At 43.2% G+C, this 22,132-nt stretch overlaps 1 protein-coding gene across 1 annotated transcript in view; it reads right to left on the reverse strand.

The window, feature by feature from the left end:
* LOC135553438 (gamma-crystallin N-B-like) overlaps positions 1-13,059 on the reverse strand; it is a 14,294-nt gene extending 1,235 nt beyond the window's left edge. The window contains exons 1-5 of the mRNA XM_064985557.1: positions 13,016-13,059; positions 11,383-11,431; positions 7,194-7,315; positions 4,602-4,737; positions 4,278-4,417 (exon numbers count right to left, since the gene is read on the reverse strand). Of these exons, the coding sequence (XP_064841629.1) occupies positions 4,278-4,417; positions 4,602-4,737; positions 7,194-7,315; positions 11,383-11,431; positions 13,016-13,059 (491 nt within the window). The remainder of the gene's footprint in view (positions 1-4,277; positions 4,418-4,601; positions 4,738-7,193; positions 7,316-11,382; positions 11,432-13,015) is intronic.
* Positions 13,060-22,132: the final 9,073 nt, after the last annotated feature.

Genomic DNA, 22,132 nt, shown 5'->3' on the forward strand with positions numbered 1-22,132 from the left:
CAGCGATGGTCGAGCTAAACCAGATGTTAGCCCTCGAAACTATGACAGCGATGGTCGAGCTAAACCAGATGTTAGCCCTCGAAACTACGACAGCGATGGTAAAGTTAAACCAGATGTTAGCCCTTGAAACTACGACAGCGATGATCGAGCTAAACCAGATGTTAGCCCTCGAAACCACGACAGCGATGATAAAGTTAAACCAGATGTTAACCCTCGAAACTACGACAGCGATGGTAAAGTTAAACCAGATGTTAGCCCTCGAAACTACGACAGCGATAGTAAAGTTAAACCAGATGTTAGCCCTTGAAACTATGACAGCGATGGTAAAGTTAAACCAGATGTTAGCCCTTGAAACTATGACAGCGATGGTCGAGCTAAACCAGATGTTAGCCCTCGAAACTACGACAGCGATGGTCGAGCTAAACCAGATGTTAGCCCTCGAAACTACGACAGCGATGGTAAAGTTAAACCAGATGTTAGCCCTTGAAACTATGACAGCGATGGTCGAGCTAAACCAGATGTTAGCCCTTGAAACTATGACAGCGATGGTCGAGCTAAACCAGATGTTAGCCCTCGAAACTACGACAGCGATGGTAAAGTTAAACCAGATGTTAGCCCTTGAAACTACGACAGCGATGGTAAAGTTAAACCAGATGTTAGCCCTTGAAACTATGACAGCGATGGTCGAGCTAAACCAGATGTTAGCCCTTTATATATATATATATATATGTCATTGTATTATCAGGATATGTTTAGAAACATCACATGGAGCCTAGCTAATAAGTTTAGAGCTTTAAAGAGCAGTAATCATTCTGTTTAGTGGTTTAAAGAGCTGTAATCATTCTGTTTAGAGCTTTAAAGAGCTGTAATCATTCTGTTTAGAGGTTTAAAGAGCTGTAATCATTCTGTTTAGAGGTTTAAAGAGCTGTAATCATTCTGTTTAGAGGTTTAAAGAGCTGTAATCATTCTGTTTAGAGGTTTAAAGAGCTGTAATCATTCTGTTTAGAGGTTTAAAGAGCTGTAATCATTCTGTTTAGAGGTTTAAAGAGCTGTAATCATTCTGTTTAGAGGTTTAAAGAGCTGTAATCATTCTGTTTAGAGCTTTAAAGAGCTGTAATCATTCTGTTTAGCGGTTTAAAGAGCTGTAATCATTCTGTTTAGTGGTTTAAAGAGCTGTAATTTACAGGTCAAAGGTATTGCACTAAATAGGGAATAGGGTGCACTATGTAGGGAATAGGGTGCACTATGTATGGAATAGGGTGCACTATGTATGGAATAGGATGCACTAAACAGGGAATAGGGTGCACTATGTATGGAATAGGGTGCACTAAACAGGGAATAGGGTGCACTATGTATGGAATAGGGTGCACTAAATAGGGAATAGTGTGCACTATGTATGGAATAGGGTGCACTAAATAGGGAATAGGGTGCACTATGTATGGAATAGGGTGCACTATGTATGGAATAGGGTGCACTAAATAGGGAATAGGGTGCACTATGTAGGGAATAGGGTGCACTATGTATGGAATAGGGTGCACTAAATAGGGAATAGGATGCACTATGTATGGAATAGGATGCACTAAACAGGGAATAGGGTGCACTATGTAGGGAATAGGGTGCACTAAACAGGGAATAGGGTGCACTATGTATGGAATAGGGTGCACTATGTATGGAATAGGGTGCACTATGTATGGAATAGGATGCACTAAACAGGGAATAGGGTGCACTATGTAGGGAATAGGGTGCACTATGTATGGAATAGGGTGCACTATGTATGGAATAGGATGCACTAAACAGGGAATAGGGTGCACTATGTATGGAATAGGGTGCACTAAATAGGGAATAGGATGCACTATGTATGGAATAGCGTGCACTAAGTAGGGAATAGGGTGCACTATGTATGGAATAGGGTGCACTATGTATGGAATAGGGTGCACTATGTATGGAATAGGGTGCACTATGTATGGAATAGGGTGCACTAAATAGGGAATAGGGTGCACTATGTATGGAATAGGGTGCACTAAATAGGGAATAGGGTGCGGTATGTATGGAATAGTGTGCACTATGTATGGAATAGGGTGCACTATGTATGGAATAGGGTGCACTATGTATGGAATAGGGTGCACTAAATAGGGAATAGGGTGCACTATGTATGGAATAGGGTGCACTAAGTAGGGAATAGGGTGCACTATGTATGGAATAGGGTGCACTATGTAGGGAATAGGGTGCACTATGTATGGAATAGGATGCACTAAACAGGGAATAGGGTGCACTATGTAGGGAATAGGGTGCACTATGTATGGAATAGGGTGCACTATGTATGGAATAGGATGCACTATGTATGGAATAGGATGCACTAAACAGGGAATAGGGTGCGCTATGTATGGAATAGGGTGCACTAAGTAGGGAATAGGGTGCACTATGTAGGGAATAGGGTGCACTATGTATGGAATAGGGTGCACTAAATAGGGAATAGGGTGCACTATGTAGGGAATAGGGTGCACTAAATAGGGAATAGGGTGCACTATGTATGGAATAGGGTGCACTAAATAGGGAATAGGGTGCACTATGTAGGGAATAGGGTGCACTATGTAGGGAATAGGGTGCACTATGTAGGGAATAGGGTGCCATTTGCCTCTGACCTGGGTATCTGGACCTGGTAGGTCTGGGAGGATAGAGGCAGCCCTGTTCAGACTGTATATTATAGAGGGGTACTTACACCCCCCCCAGGACACGGATAGAGGCAGCCCTGTTGAGACTGTATATTATAGAGGGGTACTTACACCCCCCCCAGGACACAGATAGAGGCAGCCCTGTTCAGACTGTATATTATAGAGGGGTACCTACACCCCCCCCCAGGACACGGATAGAGGCAGCCCTGTTCAGACTGTATATTATAGAGGGGTACTTACACCCCCCCAGGACACAGATATAGGCAGCCCTGTTCAGACTGTATATTATAGAGGGGCACTTACGCCCCCCCCCCCCCCCCAGGACACAGATAGAGGCAGCCCTGTTCAGACTGTATATTATAGAGGGGTACTTACCCCCCCCCCCAGGACACAGATAGAGGCAGCCCTGTTCAGACTGTATATTATAGAGGGGTACTTACGCCCCCCCCAGGACACAGATAGAGGCAGCCTTGTTCAGACTGTATATTATAGAGGGGTACTTACGCCCCCCCCAGGACACAGATAGAGGCAGCCCTGTTCAGACTGTATATTATAGAGGGGTACTTACGCCCCCCCCAGGACACAGATAGAGGCAGCCCTGTTCAGACTGTATATTATAGAGGGGTACCTACGCCCCCCCCAGGACACAGATAGAGGCAGCCCTGTTCAGACTGTATATTATAGAGGGGTACTTACACCCCCCCCCCCCAGGACACGGATAGAGGCAGCCCTGTTCCCTACGCTCCTCCCAGGACACAGATAGAGGCAGCCCTGTTCAGACTGTATATTATAGAGGGGTACTTACGCCCCCCCCAGGACACAGATAGAGGCAGCCCTGTTCAGACTGTATATTATAGAGGGGTACTTACACCCCCCCCCCCAGGACACAGATAGAGGCAGCCCTGTTCAGACTGTATATTATAGAGGGGTACTTACGCCCCCCCCCCCCAGGACACAGATAGAGGCAGCCCTGTTCAGACTGTATATTATAGAGGGGTACCTACACCCCCCCCCCCAGGACACAGATAGAGGCAGCCCTGTTTAGACTGTATATTATAGAGGGGTACCTACACCCCCCCCCCCTCCAGGACACAGATAGAGGCAGCCCTGTTTAGACTGTATATTATAGAGGGTTACTTACCCCCCCCCCCCCCAGGACACAGATAGAGGCAGCCCTGTTTAGACTGTATATTATAGAGGGGTACTTACGCCCCCCCTCCCCCAGGACACAGATATAGGCAGCCCTGTTGAGACTGTATATTATAGAGGGGTACTTACGCCCCCCCCAGGACACGGATATAGGCAGCCCTGTTGAGACTGTATATTATAGAGGGGTACTTACGCCCCCCCCCCCCCCCAGGACACAGATAGAGGCAGCCCTGTTCAGGCTGTATATTATAGAGGGGTACTTACGCCCCCCCCAGGACACGGATAGAGGCAGCCCTGTTCAGACTGTATATTATAGAGGGGTACTTACGCCCCCCCCAGGACACGGATAGAGGCAGCCCTGTTGAGACTGTATATTATAGAGGGGTACTTACGCCCCCCCCAGGACACGGATAGAGGCAGCCCTGTTCAGACTGTATATTATAGAGGGGTACTTACGCCCCCCCCAGGACACGGATAGAGGCAGCCCTGTTCAGACTGTAGCGAGTCATCATGTTGGGGATGTCATCCTGTAGTTCTGTCCTCTTACCAGAGAACCCAGCCCTCTCAAACAGATGGGCTCGGGCAGGAGACGAGTCCTGGGAGAGACGATACAGAGGGTTAGTGTGTGTGTGTTTGTCCCAGTCTGTGTGGGTCGTCCTCGGGGGGATAATTGTACCAAGTTGGCAAATAACAGAAACTAGTAGCCAGTCATTTTAGTTTGAGAGTATTTCACCTGTGTGTGTGTGTGTGTGTGTGTGTTCCTATGCCTCTCCGTCTCACCTGTTTGACTGAACGCACCGAGGAGACATGGTCCACCTGGGCACACCACTTGTCGTAGCAGTTGTACTCTCCCTTCTCTGCCATGTCCCACAGGTACTGACGTCCCCTGAAGTTCTCCTGCTCGTAGCCCACCCATCTGAACCACACACACATAGACACAACCCCTGAAGTTCTCCTGCTCGTAGCCCACCCATCTGAACCACACACACATAGACACAACCCCTGAAGTTCTCCTGCTCGTAGCCCACCCATCTGAACCACACACACACATAGACACAACCCCTGAAGTTCTCCTGCTCGTAGCCCACCCATCTGAACCACACACACATAGACACAACCCCTGAAGTTCTCCTGCTCGTAGCCCACCCATCTGAACCACACACACATAGACACAACCCCTGAAGTTCTCCTGCTCGTAGCCCACCCATCTGAACCACACACACACATATTAATGTCACTAGGTGGCTCCACTCCACTTATGATTCATCTCCACAGAGCCCTAACCCTCCATCTCCACAGAGCCCTAACCCTCCATCTCCACAGAGCCCTAACCCTCCATCTCCACAGAGCCCTAACCCTCCATCTCCACAGAGCACTAACCCTCCATCTCCACAGAGCCCTAACCCTCCATCTCCACAGAGCCCTAACCCTCCATCTCCACAGAGCCCTAACCCTCCATCTCCACAGAGCCCTAACCCTCCATCTCCACAGAGCCCTAACCCTCCATCTCCACAGAGCCCTAACCCTCCATCTCCACAGAGCCCTAACCCTCCATCGCCACAGAGCCCTAACCCTCCATCTCCACAGAGCCCTAATCCTCCATCTCCACAGAGCCCTAACCCACTAACCCTCCATCTCCACAGAGCCCTAACGCTCCATCTCCACAGAGCCCTAACCCTCCATCTCCACAGAGCCCTAACCCTCCATCTCCACAGAGCCCTAACCCTCCATCGCCACAGAGCCCTAACCCACTAACCCTCCATCTCCACAGAGCCCTAACCCTCCATCTCCACAGAGCCCTAACCCTCCATCTCCACAGAGCCCTAACCCTCCATCTCCACAGAGCCCTAACCCTCCATCCCCACAGAGCCCTAACCCTCCATCTCCACAGAGCCCTAACCCCTTATCTCCACAGAGCCCTAACCCACTAACCCTCCATCTCCACAGAGCCCTAACCCTCCATCTCCACAGAGCCCTAACCCACTAATCCTCCATCTCTACAGAGCCCTAACCCACTAACCCTCCATCTCCACAGAGCCCTAACCCTCCATCTCCACAGAGCCCTAACCCACTAACCCTCCATCTCCACAGAGCCCTAATCCACTAACCCTCCATCTCCACAGAGCCCTAACCCACTAATCCTCCATCTCTACAGAGCCCTAACCCACTAACCCTCCATCTCCACAGAGCCCTAACCCTCCATCTCCACAGAGCCCTAACGCTCCATCTCCACAGAGCACTAACCCTCCATCTCCACAGAGCCCTAACCCACTAACCCTCCATCTCCACAGAGCCCTAGCCCACTAACCCTCCATCTCCACAGAGCCCTAACCCACTAACCCTCCATCTCCACAGAGCCCTAACCCACTAACCCTCCATCTCCACAGAGCCCTAACCCACTAACCCTCCAACTCCACAGAGCCCTAACGCTCCATCTCCACAGAGCCCTAACCCTCCATCTCCACAGAGCCCTAACCCTCCATCTCCACAGAGCCCTAACCCTCCATCTCCACAGAGCCCTAACCCTCCATCTCCACAGAGCCCTAACCCTCCATCTCCACAGAGCCCTAACCCTCCATCTCTACAGAGCCCTAACCCACTAACCCTCCATCTCCACAGAGCCCTAACGCTCCATCTCCACAGAGCCCTAACCCACTAACGCTCCATCTCCACAGAGCCCTAACCCTCCATCTCCACAGAGCACTAACCCTCCTTCTCCACAGAGCCCTAACCCACTAACCCTCCATCTCCACAGAGCCCTAACCCACTAACCCTCCATCTCCACAGAGCCCTAACCCACTAATCCTCCATCTCTACAGAGCCCTAACCCACTAACCCTCCATCTCCACAGAGCCCTAACCCTCCATCTCCACAGAGCCCTAACCCACTAACGCTCCATCTCCACAGAACCCTAACCCTCCATCTCCACAGAGCCCTAACCCTCCATCTCCACAGAGCCCTAACCCTCCATCTCTACAGAGCACTAACCCTCCATCTCCACAGAGCCCTAACCCACTAACCCTCCATCTCCACAGAGCCCTAGCCCACTAACCCTCCATCTCCACAGAGCCCTAACCCACTAACCCTCCATCTCCACAGAGCCCTAACCCACTAACCCTCCATCTCCACAGAGCCCTAACCCACTAACCCTCCATCTCCACAGAGCCCTAGCCCACTAACCCTCCATCTCCACAGAGCCCTAACCCACTAACCCTCCATCTCCACAGAGCCCTAACCCTCCATCTCCACAGAGCCCTAACCCTCCATCTCCACAGAGCCCTAACCCACTAACCCTCCATCTCTACAGAGCCCTAACCCTCCATCTCCACAGAGCCCTAACCCTCCATCTCCACAGAGCCCTAACCCACTTACGCTCCATTCTCCACCTGCACAGAGTTGCATCTCTCTGGGAAGTTCTTGTCGCTTAGTTTCTGGCAGTCGGCACTCAGGTCCAGACGTCTGCCGGCAAAATTACGCTGTTCGAAAAGGGTCACCTGACAACACAATGTCAACACACAAAATAACATCATCATCAACAACAACCACTAAGTAAATATTAACAACTCTCTCCAACTTACTGACGTGGTACATAGTACATCTCTATGAAATAACTAACTTATTGACATGGTACATCTCTATGAAATAACTAACTTATTGACATGGTACATCTCTATGAAATAACTAACTTATTGACATGGTACATCTCTATGAAATAACTAACTTATTGACGTGGTACATCTCTATGTAATAACTAACTTACTGACGTGGTACATAGTACATCTCTATGAAATAACTAACTTATTGACATGGTACATCTCTATGAAATAACTAACTTATTGACATGGTACATCTCTATGAAATAACTAACTTATTGACGTGGTACATCTCTATGTAATAACTAACTTATTGACGTGGTACATAGTACATCTCTATGAAATAACTAACTTATTGACGAGGTACATCTCTATGAAATAACTAACTTATTGGCATGGTACATCTCTGTGAAATAACTAACTCACTGACATGGTACATGGGCTGTCTCTATGAAATATCTAACTTATTGACATGGTACATTACATTTACATTTACATTTAAGTCATTTGGCAGGCGCTCTTATCTATGAAATAACTAACTTATTGTCATGGTACATCTCTATGAAATAACTAACTTATTGAGGTGGTACATGGGCTGTCTCTATGAAATAACTAACTTATTGACATGGTACATAGTACATATGTATGAAATAACTAACATATTGACGTGGTACATCTCAATGAAATAACTAACCTATTGACATGGTACATCTCAATGAAATAACTAACTCACTGATGTGGTACATAGTACATCCCTATGAAATAACTAACCTATTGACATGGTACATCTCTATAAAATAACTAACTCACTGACATGGTACATCTGTATGAAATAACTAACTTATTGACGAGGTACATCTCTATGAAATAACTAACTTATTGACATGGTACATCTCTATGAAATAACTAACTTATTGACATGGTACATCTCTATGAAATAACTAACTTATTGACATGGTACATCTCTATGAAATAACTAACTTATTGACGTGGTACATAGTACATCTCTATGAAATAACTAACTTATTGACGTGGTACATAGTACATCTCTATGAAATAACTAACCTATTGACATGGTACATCTCTATGAAATAACTAACTCACTGACATGGTACATCTCTATGAAATAACTAACCTATTGACATGGTACATCTCTATGAAATAACTAACTCACTGATGTGGTACATCTCTATGAAATATCTAACTTATTGACGTGGTGCATAGTACATCTCTATGAAATAACTAACCTATTGACATGGTACATCTCTATGAAATAACTAACTCACTGATGTGGTACATCTCTATGAAATAACTAACTTATTGACATGGTACATAGTACATCTCTATGAAATAACTAACTTATTGACATGGTACATAGTACATCTCTATGAAATAACTAACTTATTGACATGGTACATCTCTATGAAATAACTAACCTATTGACGTGGTACATCTCTATGAAATAACTAACTTATTGGCATGGTACATCTCTATGAAATAACTAACTTATTGGCATGGTACATCTCTATGAAATAACTAACTTATTGACGTGGTACATCTCTATGAAATAACTAACTTATTGACATGGTACATAGTACATCTCTATGAAATAACTAACGTATTGATGTGGTACATAGTACATCTCTATGAAATAACTAACTTATTGACGTGGTACATCTCTATGAAATAACTAACTTATTGACATGGTACATAGTACATCTCTATGAAATAACTAACTTATTGACGGGGTACATAGTACATCTCTATGAAATAACTAACTTATTGATGTGGTACATAGTACATCTCTATGAAATAACTAACTTATTGACATGGTACATCTCTATGAAATAACTAACTTATTGACATGGTACATAGTACATCTCTTTGAAATAACTAACTTATTGATGTGGTACATCTCTATGAAATAACTAACTTATTGGCATGGTACTGACATGGTACATCTCTATGAAATAACTAACCTATTGACATGGTACATCTCTATGAAATAACTAACTCACTGATGTGGTACATCTCTATGAAATATCTTACTTATTGACGTGGTGCATAGTACATCTCTATGAAATAACTAACCTATTGACATGGTACATCTCTTTGAAATAACTAACTCACTGATGTGGTACATCTCTATGAAATAACTAACTTATTGACATGGTACATAGTACATCTCTATGAAATAACTAACTTATTGGCATGGTACATCTCTATGAAATAACTAACTTATTGACGTGGTACATCTCTATGAAATAACTAACTTATTGACATGGTACATAGTACATCTCTATGAAATAACTAACTTATTGACATGGTACATAGTACATCTCTATGAAATAACTAACTTATTGACATGGTACATCTCTATGAAATAACTAACCCATTGACGTGGTACATCTCTATGAAATAACTAACTTATTGGCATGGTACATCTCTATGAAATAACTAACTTATTGGCATGGTACATCTCTATGAAATAACTAACTTATTGACGTGGTACATCTCTATGAAATAACTAACTTACTGACGTGGTACATCTCTATGAAATAACTAACTTATTGACATGGTACATAGTACATCTCTATGAAATAACTAACTTATTGATGTGGTACATAGTACATCTCTATGAAATAACTAACTTATTGACGTGGTACATCTCTATGAAATAACTAACTTATTGACTTGGTACATCTCTATGAAATAACTAACTTATTGACGTGGTACATCTCTATGAAATAACTAACTTATTGACGTGGTACATAGTACATCTCTATGAAATAACTAACTTATTGGCATGGTACATCTCTATGAAATAACTAACTTATTGACGTGGTACATCTCTATGAAATAACTAACTTACTGACGTGGTACATCTCTATGAAATAACTAACTTATTGACATGGTACATAGTACATCTCTATGAAATAACTAACTTATTGACGGGGTACATAGTACATATCTATGAAATAACTAACTTATTGATGTGGTACATAGTACAGCTCTATGAAATAACTAACTTATTGACATGGTACATCTCTATGAAATAACTAACTTACTGACGTGGTACATCTCTATGAAATAACTAACTTATTGACATGGTACATAGTACATCTCTATGAAATAACTAACTTATTGATGTGGTACATAGTACATCTCTATGAAATAACTAACTTATTGACGTGGTACATCTCTATTAAATAACTAACTTATTGACATGGTACATAGTACATCTCTATGAAATAACTAACTTATTGACATGGTACATCTCTATGAAATAACTAACGTATTGACATGGTACATAGTACATCTCTATGAAATAACTAACTTATTGATGTGGTACATCTCTATGAAATAACTAACTTATTTGCATGGTACATGGTACATAGTACATCTCTATGAAATAACTAACTTATTGATGTGGTACATCTCTATGAAATATCTAACTTATTGACGTGGTACATGGACTTTCTCTATGAAATAACTAACGTATTGGCATGGTACATGGTACATAGTACATCTCTATGTAATAACTAACTTATTGCCATGGTACATGGTACATCTCTATGAAATAACTAACCTATTGACGTGGTACATCTCTATGAAATAACTAACTTATTGGCATGGTACATCTCTATGAAATAACTAACTTATTGGCATGGTACATCTCTATGAAATAACTAACTTATTGACGTGGTACATCTCTATGAAATAACTAACTTATTGACGAGGTACATCTCTATGAAATAACTAACTTATTGACTTGGTACATCTCTATGAAATAACTAACTTATTGACGTGGTACATCTCTATGAAATAACTAACTTATTGACGTGGTACATGGGCTTTCTCTATGAAACATCTAACTTAATGAAATATGTAAAGGGTTTTGCTCTGATTTAAAAAGTCAGCTCCGTTATCTTGTGTGTCGGACGAGGGCATCACACGTTTGGACCTACCCTCCCACTGGACCCGTAGAAGGCACGTTGGAGCACAGACCCCAGCTTGCTGCGGAGAGAGGATGGAGGGACCTCTAGTTAAACACATGAACTTCAGACATGACCTTTGTCCACAGCACCTTTGCCAGCTATCTCACTCAGATGTACACACACACACATGCACGCACGCACGCACGCACACACACATCAATAATCTTCCTGCCGAAGACGGAATGGTTATCTGTGAACTTTGTACTTTTTTTCCAGTAATAATGTCTAATGTAATTTTAGTGCGTGTACCAAACGGTACCCTATTCCCTATGCAAGTGCACTACTTTTGACCAGACTTGTATGGGCTGTATGGGGCTCTGGTCAAAAGTAGTGCACTACATAGGGAATAGGGTGCCGTTTGTCCTTAAAATCAGGCCATTATGACAACCTAGAATTGTGTTTCAATCCTTTCCCTATAAACAGGAATCAGGCTAGCCATCATTTAAAATGAGATGATTTAACGGGAATCATGCTAGCCATCATTTAAAATGAGATGATTTAACGGGAATCCGGCTAGCCATAATTTAAAATTAGATTATTTAACGGGAATCAGGCTAGCCATCATTTAAAATTAGATTATTTAACGGGAATCAGGCTAGCCATCATTTAAAATGAGATGATTTAACGGGAATCAGGCTAGCCATCATTTAAAATGAGATGATTTAACGGGAATCCGGCTAGCCATCATTTAAAATTAGATGATTTAATGGGAATCAGGCTAGCCATCATTTAAAATGAGATGATTTAACGGGAATCCGGCTAGCCATAATTTAAAATTAGATTATTTAACGGGAATCAGGCTAGCCATCATTTAAAATTAGATTATTTAACGGGAATCAGGCTAGCCATCATTTAAAATTAGATGATTTAATGGGAATCAGGCTAGCCATCATTTAAAATGAGATGATTTAACGGGAATCATGCTAGCCATCATTTAAAATCAGATGATTTAACGGGAATCAGGCTAGCCATCGTTTAAAATTATATGATTTAACGGGAATCAGGCTAGCCATCGTTTAAAATTATATGATTTGGGCGACTTTTGGTGTCATGTGCATAGAGATCAGGGTTGGAGTCCATTTAATTTCAATTCCAGTCAGTTCAGAAAGTGAACCTAATTCCAAGTCCAATTTTCCTGAATTGTCTGGAATTGAAATGGAATTGACCCCAACTCTGATAGTGATCCTATAATCCTACAGGATTCTCTGTAACTGTTTGTATGGTCATGTGTAACAGAGTCAGAGAGACGGTGGGCAACACAAACTAGAGGACAGAGAGGAACTACGGCTGCGTTTACACAGGCAGCACAATTCTGATCTTTAGCCCGATTATTGGCAAAAGAGCTAATCGGATTAGTCAAAAGATCAGTTAGAGAAAAAAATATCAGAATTGTGCCGCCTGTGAAAACGCAGACATACGGACGGACACACAGACGGGCTTGGTGGGTGGGGTTGGGGGGGGCTGTAGAGGGGGGGGGTCAGGAATCACAGAATCACTGCTGTAGAATACCCCCCCTCCCCACCACCACTCTTCCCCTATCTAACACCTCACCTAAACGGGACGGGCAGCACACCTGCCCCTGATCACAGCACTCTGAACATACCTGGTTTGTTGGGCTAGTCCGTATACTTTAGTGAAGATGTTCATGTCAGCTCCAAGAGGCCAGGAGAAAGACCTTTAAATACAGCGCTGTCCAGGTCACTGCTGACAGGAGCTACTAGAAGGATCACAGACCCTGGGGCACATTCATATGCTAAACACAGCTCACAGGTCACACACACACACATGCTGCATTATTGTAAACACACGCACACACACACACATATACACACACACACACACACACACAGAAATGCAAACACAAATAAACAACCACACACACACACATATACACAGAAACACAGATTGAAGCATATGCAATGGCTGCACACACGCACGCACGCACGCACGCACGCACACACACACACACACACACACACACACACACACCACACTCAACTGGCTTTGACGCTGCTAGGATGTATGTACTAACAGAACAAGGAGTGCAGTGCCAACTGGCTAGGAGTTTTACCTCCTCACTATTCAGCGCTAGGATGTTTTTGGAACAATATGGCTTCTCCTCCATGATAATAACTTCATTCAGCCTGGATGGCTGGGTGCAGGACAGAACATTCCTCTCTCAACTGGCTAGGATGTGATAGGCTATAGCACTGCAGAGATGAATGGAGGCTACGGAACAGCATCTGGCTGCTACTACTCAGAATGGAGGCTTCTGCCTAGGATGGACTATGGTCTATGGTTATTCTGATACAGATTAATGTATGCTTCCTGACTGGTTCATTAATAGAACAGAACACTCCTCTCTCAACTGGCTAGGATGTGATACCACACATTCCTCTCTCATCCCCCAGCCCATCATATACATGGAAATACATTACATCAGAGTCACTTCTCTGGCTAGGATTTGTTTGTTCACGCTGTTGGCATATAAGAGGATGATGAACACCTCTCAACTGGCTAGGATGTGATAGGCTACTGTAGAACAGAACACTCTCTCATCTCAACTGGCTAGGATGTGATAGGCTACTGTAGAACAGAACATTCCTCTCTCACACTAGCTAGGATGTGATAGGCTACTGTAGAACAGAACACATTCCTCTCTCATCTAGCTAGGATGTGATAGGCTACTGTAGAACAGAACATTCCTCTCTCAACTGGCTAGGATGTGATAGGCTACTGTAGAACAGAACATGTGAACATTCCTCTCTCAACTGGCTAGGATGTGATAGGCTACTGTAGAACAGAACATTCCTCTCTCAACTAGCTAGGATGTGATAGGCTACTGTAGAACAGAACATTCCTCTCTCAACTGGCTAGGATGTGATAGGCTACTGTAGAACAGAACATTCCTCTCTCCTCTACTGTCATCTAGCTAGGATGTGATAGGCTACTGTAGAACAGAACATTCCTCTACTGTCATCTGGCTAGGATGTGATAGGCTACTGTAGAACAGAACATTCCTCTCTCAACTAGCTAGGATGTGATAGGCTACTGTAGAACAGAACATTCCTCTCTCATCTGGCTAGGATGTGATAGGCTACTGTAGAACAGAACATTCCTCTCTCATCTAGCTAGGATGTGATAGGCTACTGTAGAACAGAACCTTCCTCTCTCAACTGGCTAGGATGTGATAGGCTACTGTAGAACAGAACATTCCTCTCTCATCTAGCTAGGATGTGATAGGCTACTGTAGAACAGATACATTCCTCTCTCAACTGGCTAGGATGTGATAGGCTACTGTAGAACAGTTCTGGCTAGGAGATAGGCACTGTAGAACAGAACATTCCTCTCTCACTGGCTAGGATGTGATAGGCTACTGTAGAACAGAACATTCCTCTCAACTGGCTAGGATGTGATAGGCTACTGTAGAACAGAACCTCTTCATCTGGCTAGGATGTGATAGGCTACTAGAACAGAACATTCCTCTCTCAACTGGCTAGGATGTGATAGGCTACTGTAGAACAGAACATTCCTCTCTCAACTGGCTAGGATGTGATAGGCTACTGTAGAACAGAACATTCCTCTCTCTGGCAGGCTACTGGCTAGGATGTGATAGGCTACTGTAGAACAGAAATTCCTCTCTCAACTCAACTGTAGAACAGAACATTCCTCTCTCAACTGGCTAGGATGTGATAGGCTACTGTAGAACATTCCTCTCTCAACTGGCTAGGATGTGATAGGCTACTGTAGAACAGAACATTCCCTCTCAACTGGCTAGGATGTGATAGGCTACTGTAGAACAGAACATTCCCTCAACTGGCTAGGATGTGATAATCATCTGGCTAGGATGTGATAGGCTACTGTAGAACATTCCTCTCTCAACTAGGATGTGAAGGCTATGTAGAACAGAACATTCCTCTCATCTGGCTAGGATGTGATAGGCTACTGTAGAACAGAACATTCCTCTCTCAACTGGCTAGGATGTGATAGGCTACTGTAGAACAGAACATTCCTCCTCTCTCAACTGGCTAGGATGTGATAGGCTACTGTAGAACAGAACTCTCTCAACTGGCTAGGATGTGATAGGCTACTGTAGAACAGAACATTCCTCTCTCAACTGGCAGGATGTGATACTGGATGTGATAGGCTACTGTAGAACAGAACATTCCTCTCTACTGGCTAGGATGTGATAGGCTACTGTAGAACAGAACATTCCTCTCTCATCTAGCTAGGATGTGATAGGCTACTGTAGAACAGAACATTCCTCTCTCAACTGGCTAGGATGTGATAGGCTACTGTAGAACAGAACATTCCTCTCTCAACTGGCTAGGATGTGATAGGACTGTTGAACAGAACATTCCTCTCTCAACTGGCTAGGATGTGATAGGCTACTGTAGTTCTCTCTCAACAGGCTAGGATGTGATAGGCTACTGTAGAACAGAACATTCCTCTCTCAACTTAGGATGTGATAGGCTACTGTAGAACAGAACATTCCTCTCTCAACTGGCTAGGATGTGATAGGCTACTGTAGAACAGAACATTCCTCTCTCAACTGGCTAGGAGGATGTGATAGGCTAACTGGCATGATAGGCTACTGTAGAACAGAACATTTAGAACTCTCTCAACTGGCTAGGATGTGATAGGCTAGGAACATTCCTCTCAATGGTAGGATGTGATAGGCTACTGTAGAACATTTTGGCTGAACATTTTCTCAACTGGCTAGGATGTGATAGGCTACTGTAGAACAGAACATTCCTCTCTCATCTAGCTAGGATGTGATAGGCTACTAGAACAGAACATTCCTCTCTCAACTGGCTAGGATGTGATAGGCTATAGAACAGAACATTCCTCTCTCAAGCTAGGATGTGACACTGGCTAGGATTGATAGGCTACTGTAGAACAGAACATTTCCTCTCAAGCTGATGTGATAGGTACTGTAGAACAGAACATTCCTCTCTCAACTGGCTAGGATGTGATAGGCTACTGTAGAACAGAACAATCTGGCTAGGATGTGATATCTCAACTGGCTAGGATGTGATAGGCTACTGTAGAACAGAACATTCCTCTCTCAACTGGCTAGGATGTGATAGGCTACTGTAGAACAACTGGGATGTGATAGGCTACTGTGGAGGCTACTGTAGAACAGAACATTCCTCTCTCAACTTGAACATTCCTCTATCATCTGTGATGATAGGCTACTGTAGAACAGAACATTCCTCTCTCAACTGGCTAGGATGTGATAGGCTACTGTAGAACAGAACATTCCTCTCAACTGGCTAGGATGTTAGGCTACTGTAGAACAGAAGTTTGTCCTCTCTCAACTGGCTAGGATGTGATAGGCTACTGTAGAACAGAACATTCCTCTCTCAACTGGCTAGGATGTGATAGGCTACTGTAGAACAGAACACTTCTACTGTCAACTGGCTACTTAGAACAGAACATTCCTCTATCAACTGGCTAGGATGTGATAGGCTACTTCTCTCAACTGGCTAGGATGTGATAGGCTACTGTAGAACAGAACATCCCTGTAGAACAGAACATTCCTCTCTCAACTAGCTAGGATGTGATAGGCTACTGTAGAACATACTCTCTCAACTGGCTAGGATGTGATAGGCTACTGTAGAACAGAACATTCCCCTCTCTCATACTGAACAGAACATTCCTCTCATCTGGCTAGGATGTGATAGGCTACTGTAGAACAGAACATTCCTCTCTCAACTGGCTAGGATGTGATAGGCTACTGTAGAACAGAACATTCCTCTCTCAACTGATGTGATAGGCTACTGTAGAACAGAACATTCCTCTCTCAACTGGCTAGGATGTGATAGGCTACTGTAGAACAGAACATTCCTCTCTCAACTGATGTGATAGGCTACTGTAGAACAGAACATTCCTCTCTCAACTTAGGATGTATAGGCTACTGTAGAACAGAACATTCCTCTCTCAACTGGCTAGGATGTGATTACTGTAGAACAGAACATTCCTCTCTCAACTGGCTAGGATGTGATAGGCTACTGTAGAACAGAAACATCAGTCTAGCTAGGATGTGATAGGCTTAGAACAGAACATTCTCTCTCAACTGGCTAGGATGTGATAGGCTACTGTAGAACAGAACATTCCTCTTCAACTGGCTAGGATGTGATAGGCTACTGTAGAACAGAACAGAACATTCGTCTCTCAACTTCAGGCTACTGTAGAACAGAACATTCCTCTCAACTTAGAACAGAACATTCTCTCTTGGCTTGATGTTACTGTAGTTCACGCATGTGAACATTCCTCTCTCAACTGGCTAGGATGTGATGAATGTAGAACAGAACATTCCTCTCTCAACTGGCTAGGATGTGATAGGCTACTGTAGAACAGAACATTCCTCTCTCAACTGGCTAGGATGTGATAGGCTACTGTAGAACAGAACATTCCTCTATCATCTAGCTAGGATGTGATAGGCTACTGTAGAAGAACATTCCTCTCTCAACTGGCTAGGATGTGATAGGCTACTGTAGAACAGAACTCCTCTCAACTGGCTAGGATGTGATAGGCTACTGTAGAACAGAATGATAGAACAGAACATTCCTCTCTCAACTGGCTAGGATGTGATAGGCTACTGTAGATTCTGGCAGAACTACTGTAGAACAGAACTTTCCTCTCTCAACTGGCTAGGATGTGATAGGCTACTGTAGAACAGAAATTCCTCTCTCAACTGGCTAGGATGTGATAGGCTACTGTAGAACAGAACATTCTCTCAACTAGCTAGGATGTGATAGGCTACTGTAGAACAGAACACTCAACTGGCTAGGATGTGATAGGCTACTGTAGAACAGAACATTCCTCTCTCAACTGGCTAGGATGTGTAGGCTACTGTAGAACAGAACATTCCTCTCTCAACTGGCTAGGATGTGATAGGCTACTGTAGAACAGAACATTCCTCTCTCAACTGGCTAGGATGTGATAGGCTACTGTAGAACAGAACATGTGATAGGCTCTCTCAACAGCTAGGCTAGGTGATAGGCTACTGTAGAACAGAACATTCCTCTCTCCTCTGTGGGACTGAACATTCTCTCAACTGGCTGTGATAGGCTACTGTAGAACAGAACATTCCTCTCTCATCTAGGATGTGATAGGCTACTGTAGAACAGACAGCTCAAGGATGTGATAGGCTACTGTAGAACAGAACATTCCTCTCTCAACTGGAACTTTCTCTCATCTAGCTAGGATGTGATAGGCTAAGAACAGAATCACTAGCTAGGATGTGATAGGCTACTGTAGAACAGAACATTCTCTCTCTCAGGCTACTGTGGTCTCAAGGATGTGATTACTGTAGAACAGAACATTCCTCTCTCACTAGCTAGGATGTGATAGGCTTAGAACAGAACATTCCTCTCTCAACTGGCTAGGATGTGATAGGCTACTGTAGAACAGAACATTCCTCTCTCAACTGGCTAGGATGTGATAGGCTACTGTAGAACAGAACATTCCTCTCTCAACTGGCTAGGATGTGATAGGCTACTGTAGAACAGAACATTCCTCTCTCAACTGGCTAGGATGTGATAGGCTACTGTAGAACAGAACATTCCTCTCTCATCTAGCTAGGAGATAGGCTACTGTAGAACAGAACATTCCTCTCTCAACTGGCTAGGATGTGATAGGCTACTGTAGAACAGAACACTCCTCTCTCAACTCACTGGCTAGGATGTGATAGGCTACTGTAGAACAGAACATTCCTCTCTCAACTGGCTAGGATGTGATAGGCTACATGGCTTTGGTGACAGTACTTACACCTGTTGAGGGATACCATTTATAGAAGATAATAAATGGACAGATTCTGTAGTTAAAGTTACACAGATAGTCATCGTCCTTTCATGGTTCAATTGTTGATTTAGTGTGTGAATGGGAAACCTTTTATGAAGTATGAATGATTGAGCTCAAAGTTCTCAGTCATTCATATTTATACTACACTTCAATCAATGATATTAATTTGGTGTAACCAGGTTTTAAAAAGGTTTGTCTGTCTTTTATCATGTAATCCATTCAAAAAGCATATTTTACCATCATATTTCAGAGTTACAGTTGAAGTGGGAAGTTTACATACACCTTAGCCAAATACATTTAAACTCCGTTTTGCACAATTCCTGACATTTAATCCTAGTAAAAATGCCCTGTCTTAGGTCAGTTAGGATCACCACTTTATTTTAAGAATGTGAAATGTCAGAATAATAGTAGAGAGAATTAATTATTCCATTCCTCCACGACAGAGCTGGTGTAACTGAGTCAGGTTTGTAGGCCTCCTTGCTCGCACACGCTTTTTCAGTTCTGCCCACAAATTTTCTATAGGATTGAGGTCAGGGCTTTGTGATGGCCACTCCAATACCTTGACTTTGTTGTTCTTAAGCCATTTCACCACAACTTTGGAAGTATGCTTGGGGTCATTGTCCATTTGGAAGACCCATTTGCGACCAAGCTTTAACTTCCTGACTGATGTCTTGAGATGTTGCTTCAATATATCCACATAATTTTCCTATCTCATGATGCCATCTATTTTGTGAAGTGCACCAGTCCCTCCTACAGCAAAGACTTGTGGAGGTCTTGGCTGATTTCTTTAGATTTTTCCATGATGTCAAGCAAAGAGGCACTGAGTTTGAAGGTAGGCCTTGAAATACATCCACAGGTACACTCCAATTGACTCAAATGATGTCAATTAGCCTATCAGAAGCTTCTAAAGCCATGACATCATTTTCGGGAATTTTCCAAGCTGTTTAAAGTCAGTCAACTTAGTGTATGAACACTTCTGACCCACTGGAATTGTGATACAGTAAATTATAAGTGAAATAATCTGTCTGTAAACAATTGTTGGAATAATGACTTGTGTCATGCACAAAGTAGATGTCCTAACCAACTTACTATAGTTTGTTAACAAGAAGTTTGTGGAGTGGTTGAAAAACGAGTTTTAATGACTCCAACCTAAGTGTATGTAAACTTCTGACTTCAACTGTAAATCTAACATAACTTACATGTAACATTCCTATATACACTCTTCAGCAGTTCTTCAGCTGTCCCCCTAGAAGAACCCTTGTTGGTTCCAGGTAGAACCCTTTTTGGTTCCAGGTAGAACTCTTTTATGTTCCATGTTTAAAGGATTTTACATGGAACTCAAAAGGGTTCTCCCTGGAGCCAAAAAGGGTTCTTCAAAGGGTTCTCCCATGGGGACAGCCGAAGAACCCTTTTATAGGTCTTAGATTGCACCTTTTTTCTCCTAAGAGTGTAGAAATCAAATCCGGATATTTGAATGAATCTAATTGTAGACATAGTCCCATTGATAGGAGCCTATAGTACAACTCTCTGAGGCTGACCTGCATGTGTATAGATCACACTGTCTGACACTCACTTTGCTTACAGTGTAAAAACACAAACCCATTTCCAAAAGATCTGTTTGCCCCAGCAAATTACGCTCACACTCCATTGGCTTTGAATGGGGGGGGGGTCCTGACTGCTCGCCCAATGGGGCCCCTGAATAGAGGTAAAACTTACTGGACGTTTCGCGGTGCCGTTCCTGTGACATCGGGTGCTGTAATCTCGACCCCTGAGGATCTGTGAGAATGAATTAGGTCCAGAAACTTGTGGATCTTTCTTCCATTATTGGATTTGTTTCCAACGGGGACAAACGCAGGACCTTTAAACAGGTAGGCATGTAACTATATGTGGTTCTGGGGAGAGCTAGAGGACTGGTGAGGAAAGACAGCAGGGACAGAAGGAACAGACAGAGAGACAGGGACAGAGATAGCTACCTAGATACACTGTAGATAGGCTGTGGAAGGGTACATATTTTTGGTCTATATTCGTAAACATTTTCACTCACTTTTCTAAATGAGACACTGAAGGATGCTGATGATCAGTTACTAGACCTGGGTACCTCTGCCGGGACGGGATCAATTTGACATGTCGCTGATACTGACTGTGTTAGACAAGCTGACGTACTTCCTGTCTTTAATTACGTTTTGCGTCAGTGTATCTCATGGCTGGTTGAAATGAGACGAGATCATTCCTTGAATCTTAATTTGGGGCCCGAGAATGATATGGTGTCAGTGTCATCCAATGAACTATTGCTAATCTCTGAGTTGAATCCATTCTGTAGAGATGTTTTCCCGTGTGAGTTCATTAGGATGCTTTCACCCACAGACGTGAGTCATCTATCACCTCTGTGTAAGTCTCTGTTCAATCTTCATTTGATAATAGAGCTGAAAGGGTTTTATTTGTGTCATTTCTATCAGTAATATATGCAAACATATTAGCATATTGTTTGTATCAACTCAGAGCGGTAGAATTGTCTTGAGATAAAATATCTGCAGTTTGAGCTCTGCATCATACTAAGACAATGGTGTTAATTACACAGAAGTAATTGTATACATTAGATGAGTGTTTATGTATGATCTGAGATCAGTTTAACCTCATTGGCATTAAAGTAAAAGTTGTTAATTACACAGAAGTAATTGTATACATTAGATGAGTGTTTATGTATGATCTGAGATCAGTTTAACCTCATTGGCATTAAAGTTAAAAGAAGAAGACATAACACTTTCTGTGAAAGTACAGAGTTTATGACACTGACTACGAGTGTCCATAGTAACTCTTAAGCGTTTCTAAAATGCCGTATGGTTCTTCCTTCCATGTGCAGGTGTGACCGGAGACAGTGAGCCACCTGTGAGAGACCATGTCACTACAGCGG

This window comes from Oncorhynchus masou, chromosome 2 (assembly GCF_036934945.1).
Source record: "Oncorhynchus masou masou isolate Uvic2021 chromosome 2, UVic_Omas_1.1, whole genome shotgun sequence".
Taxonomy (NCBI): Eukaryota; Metazoa; Chordata; class Actinopteri; order Salmoniformes; family Salmonidae; genus Oncorhynchus; species Oncorhynchus masou.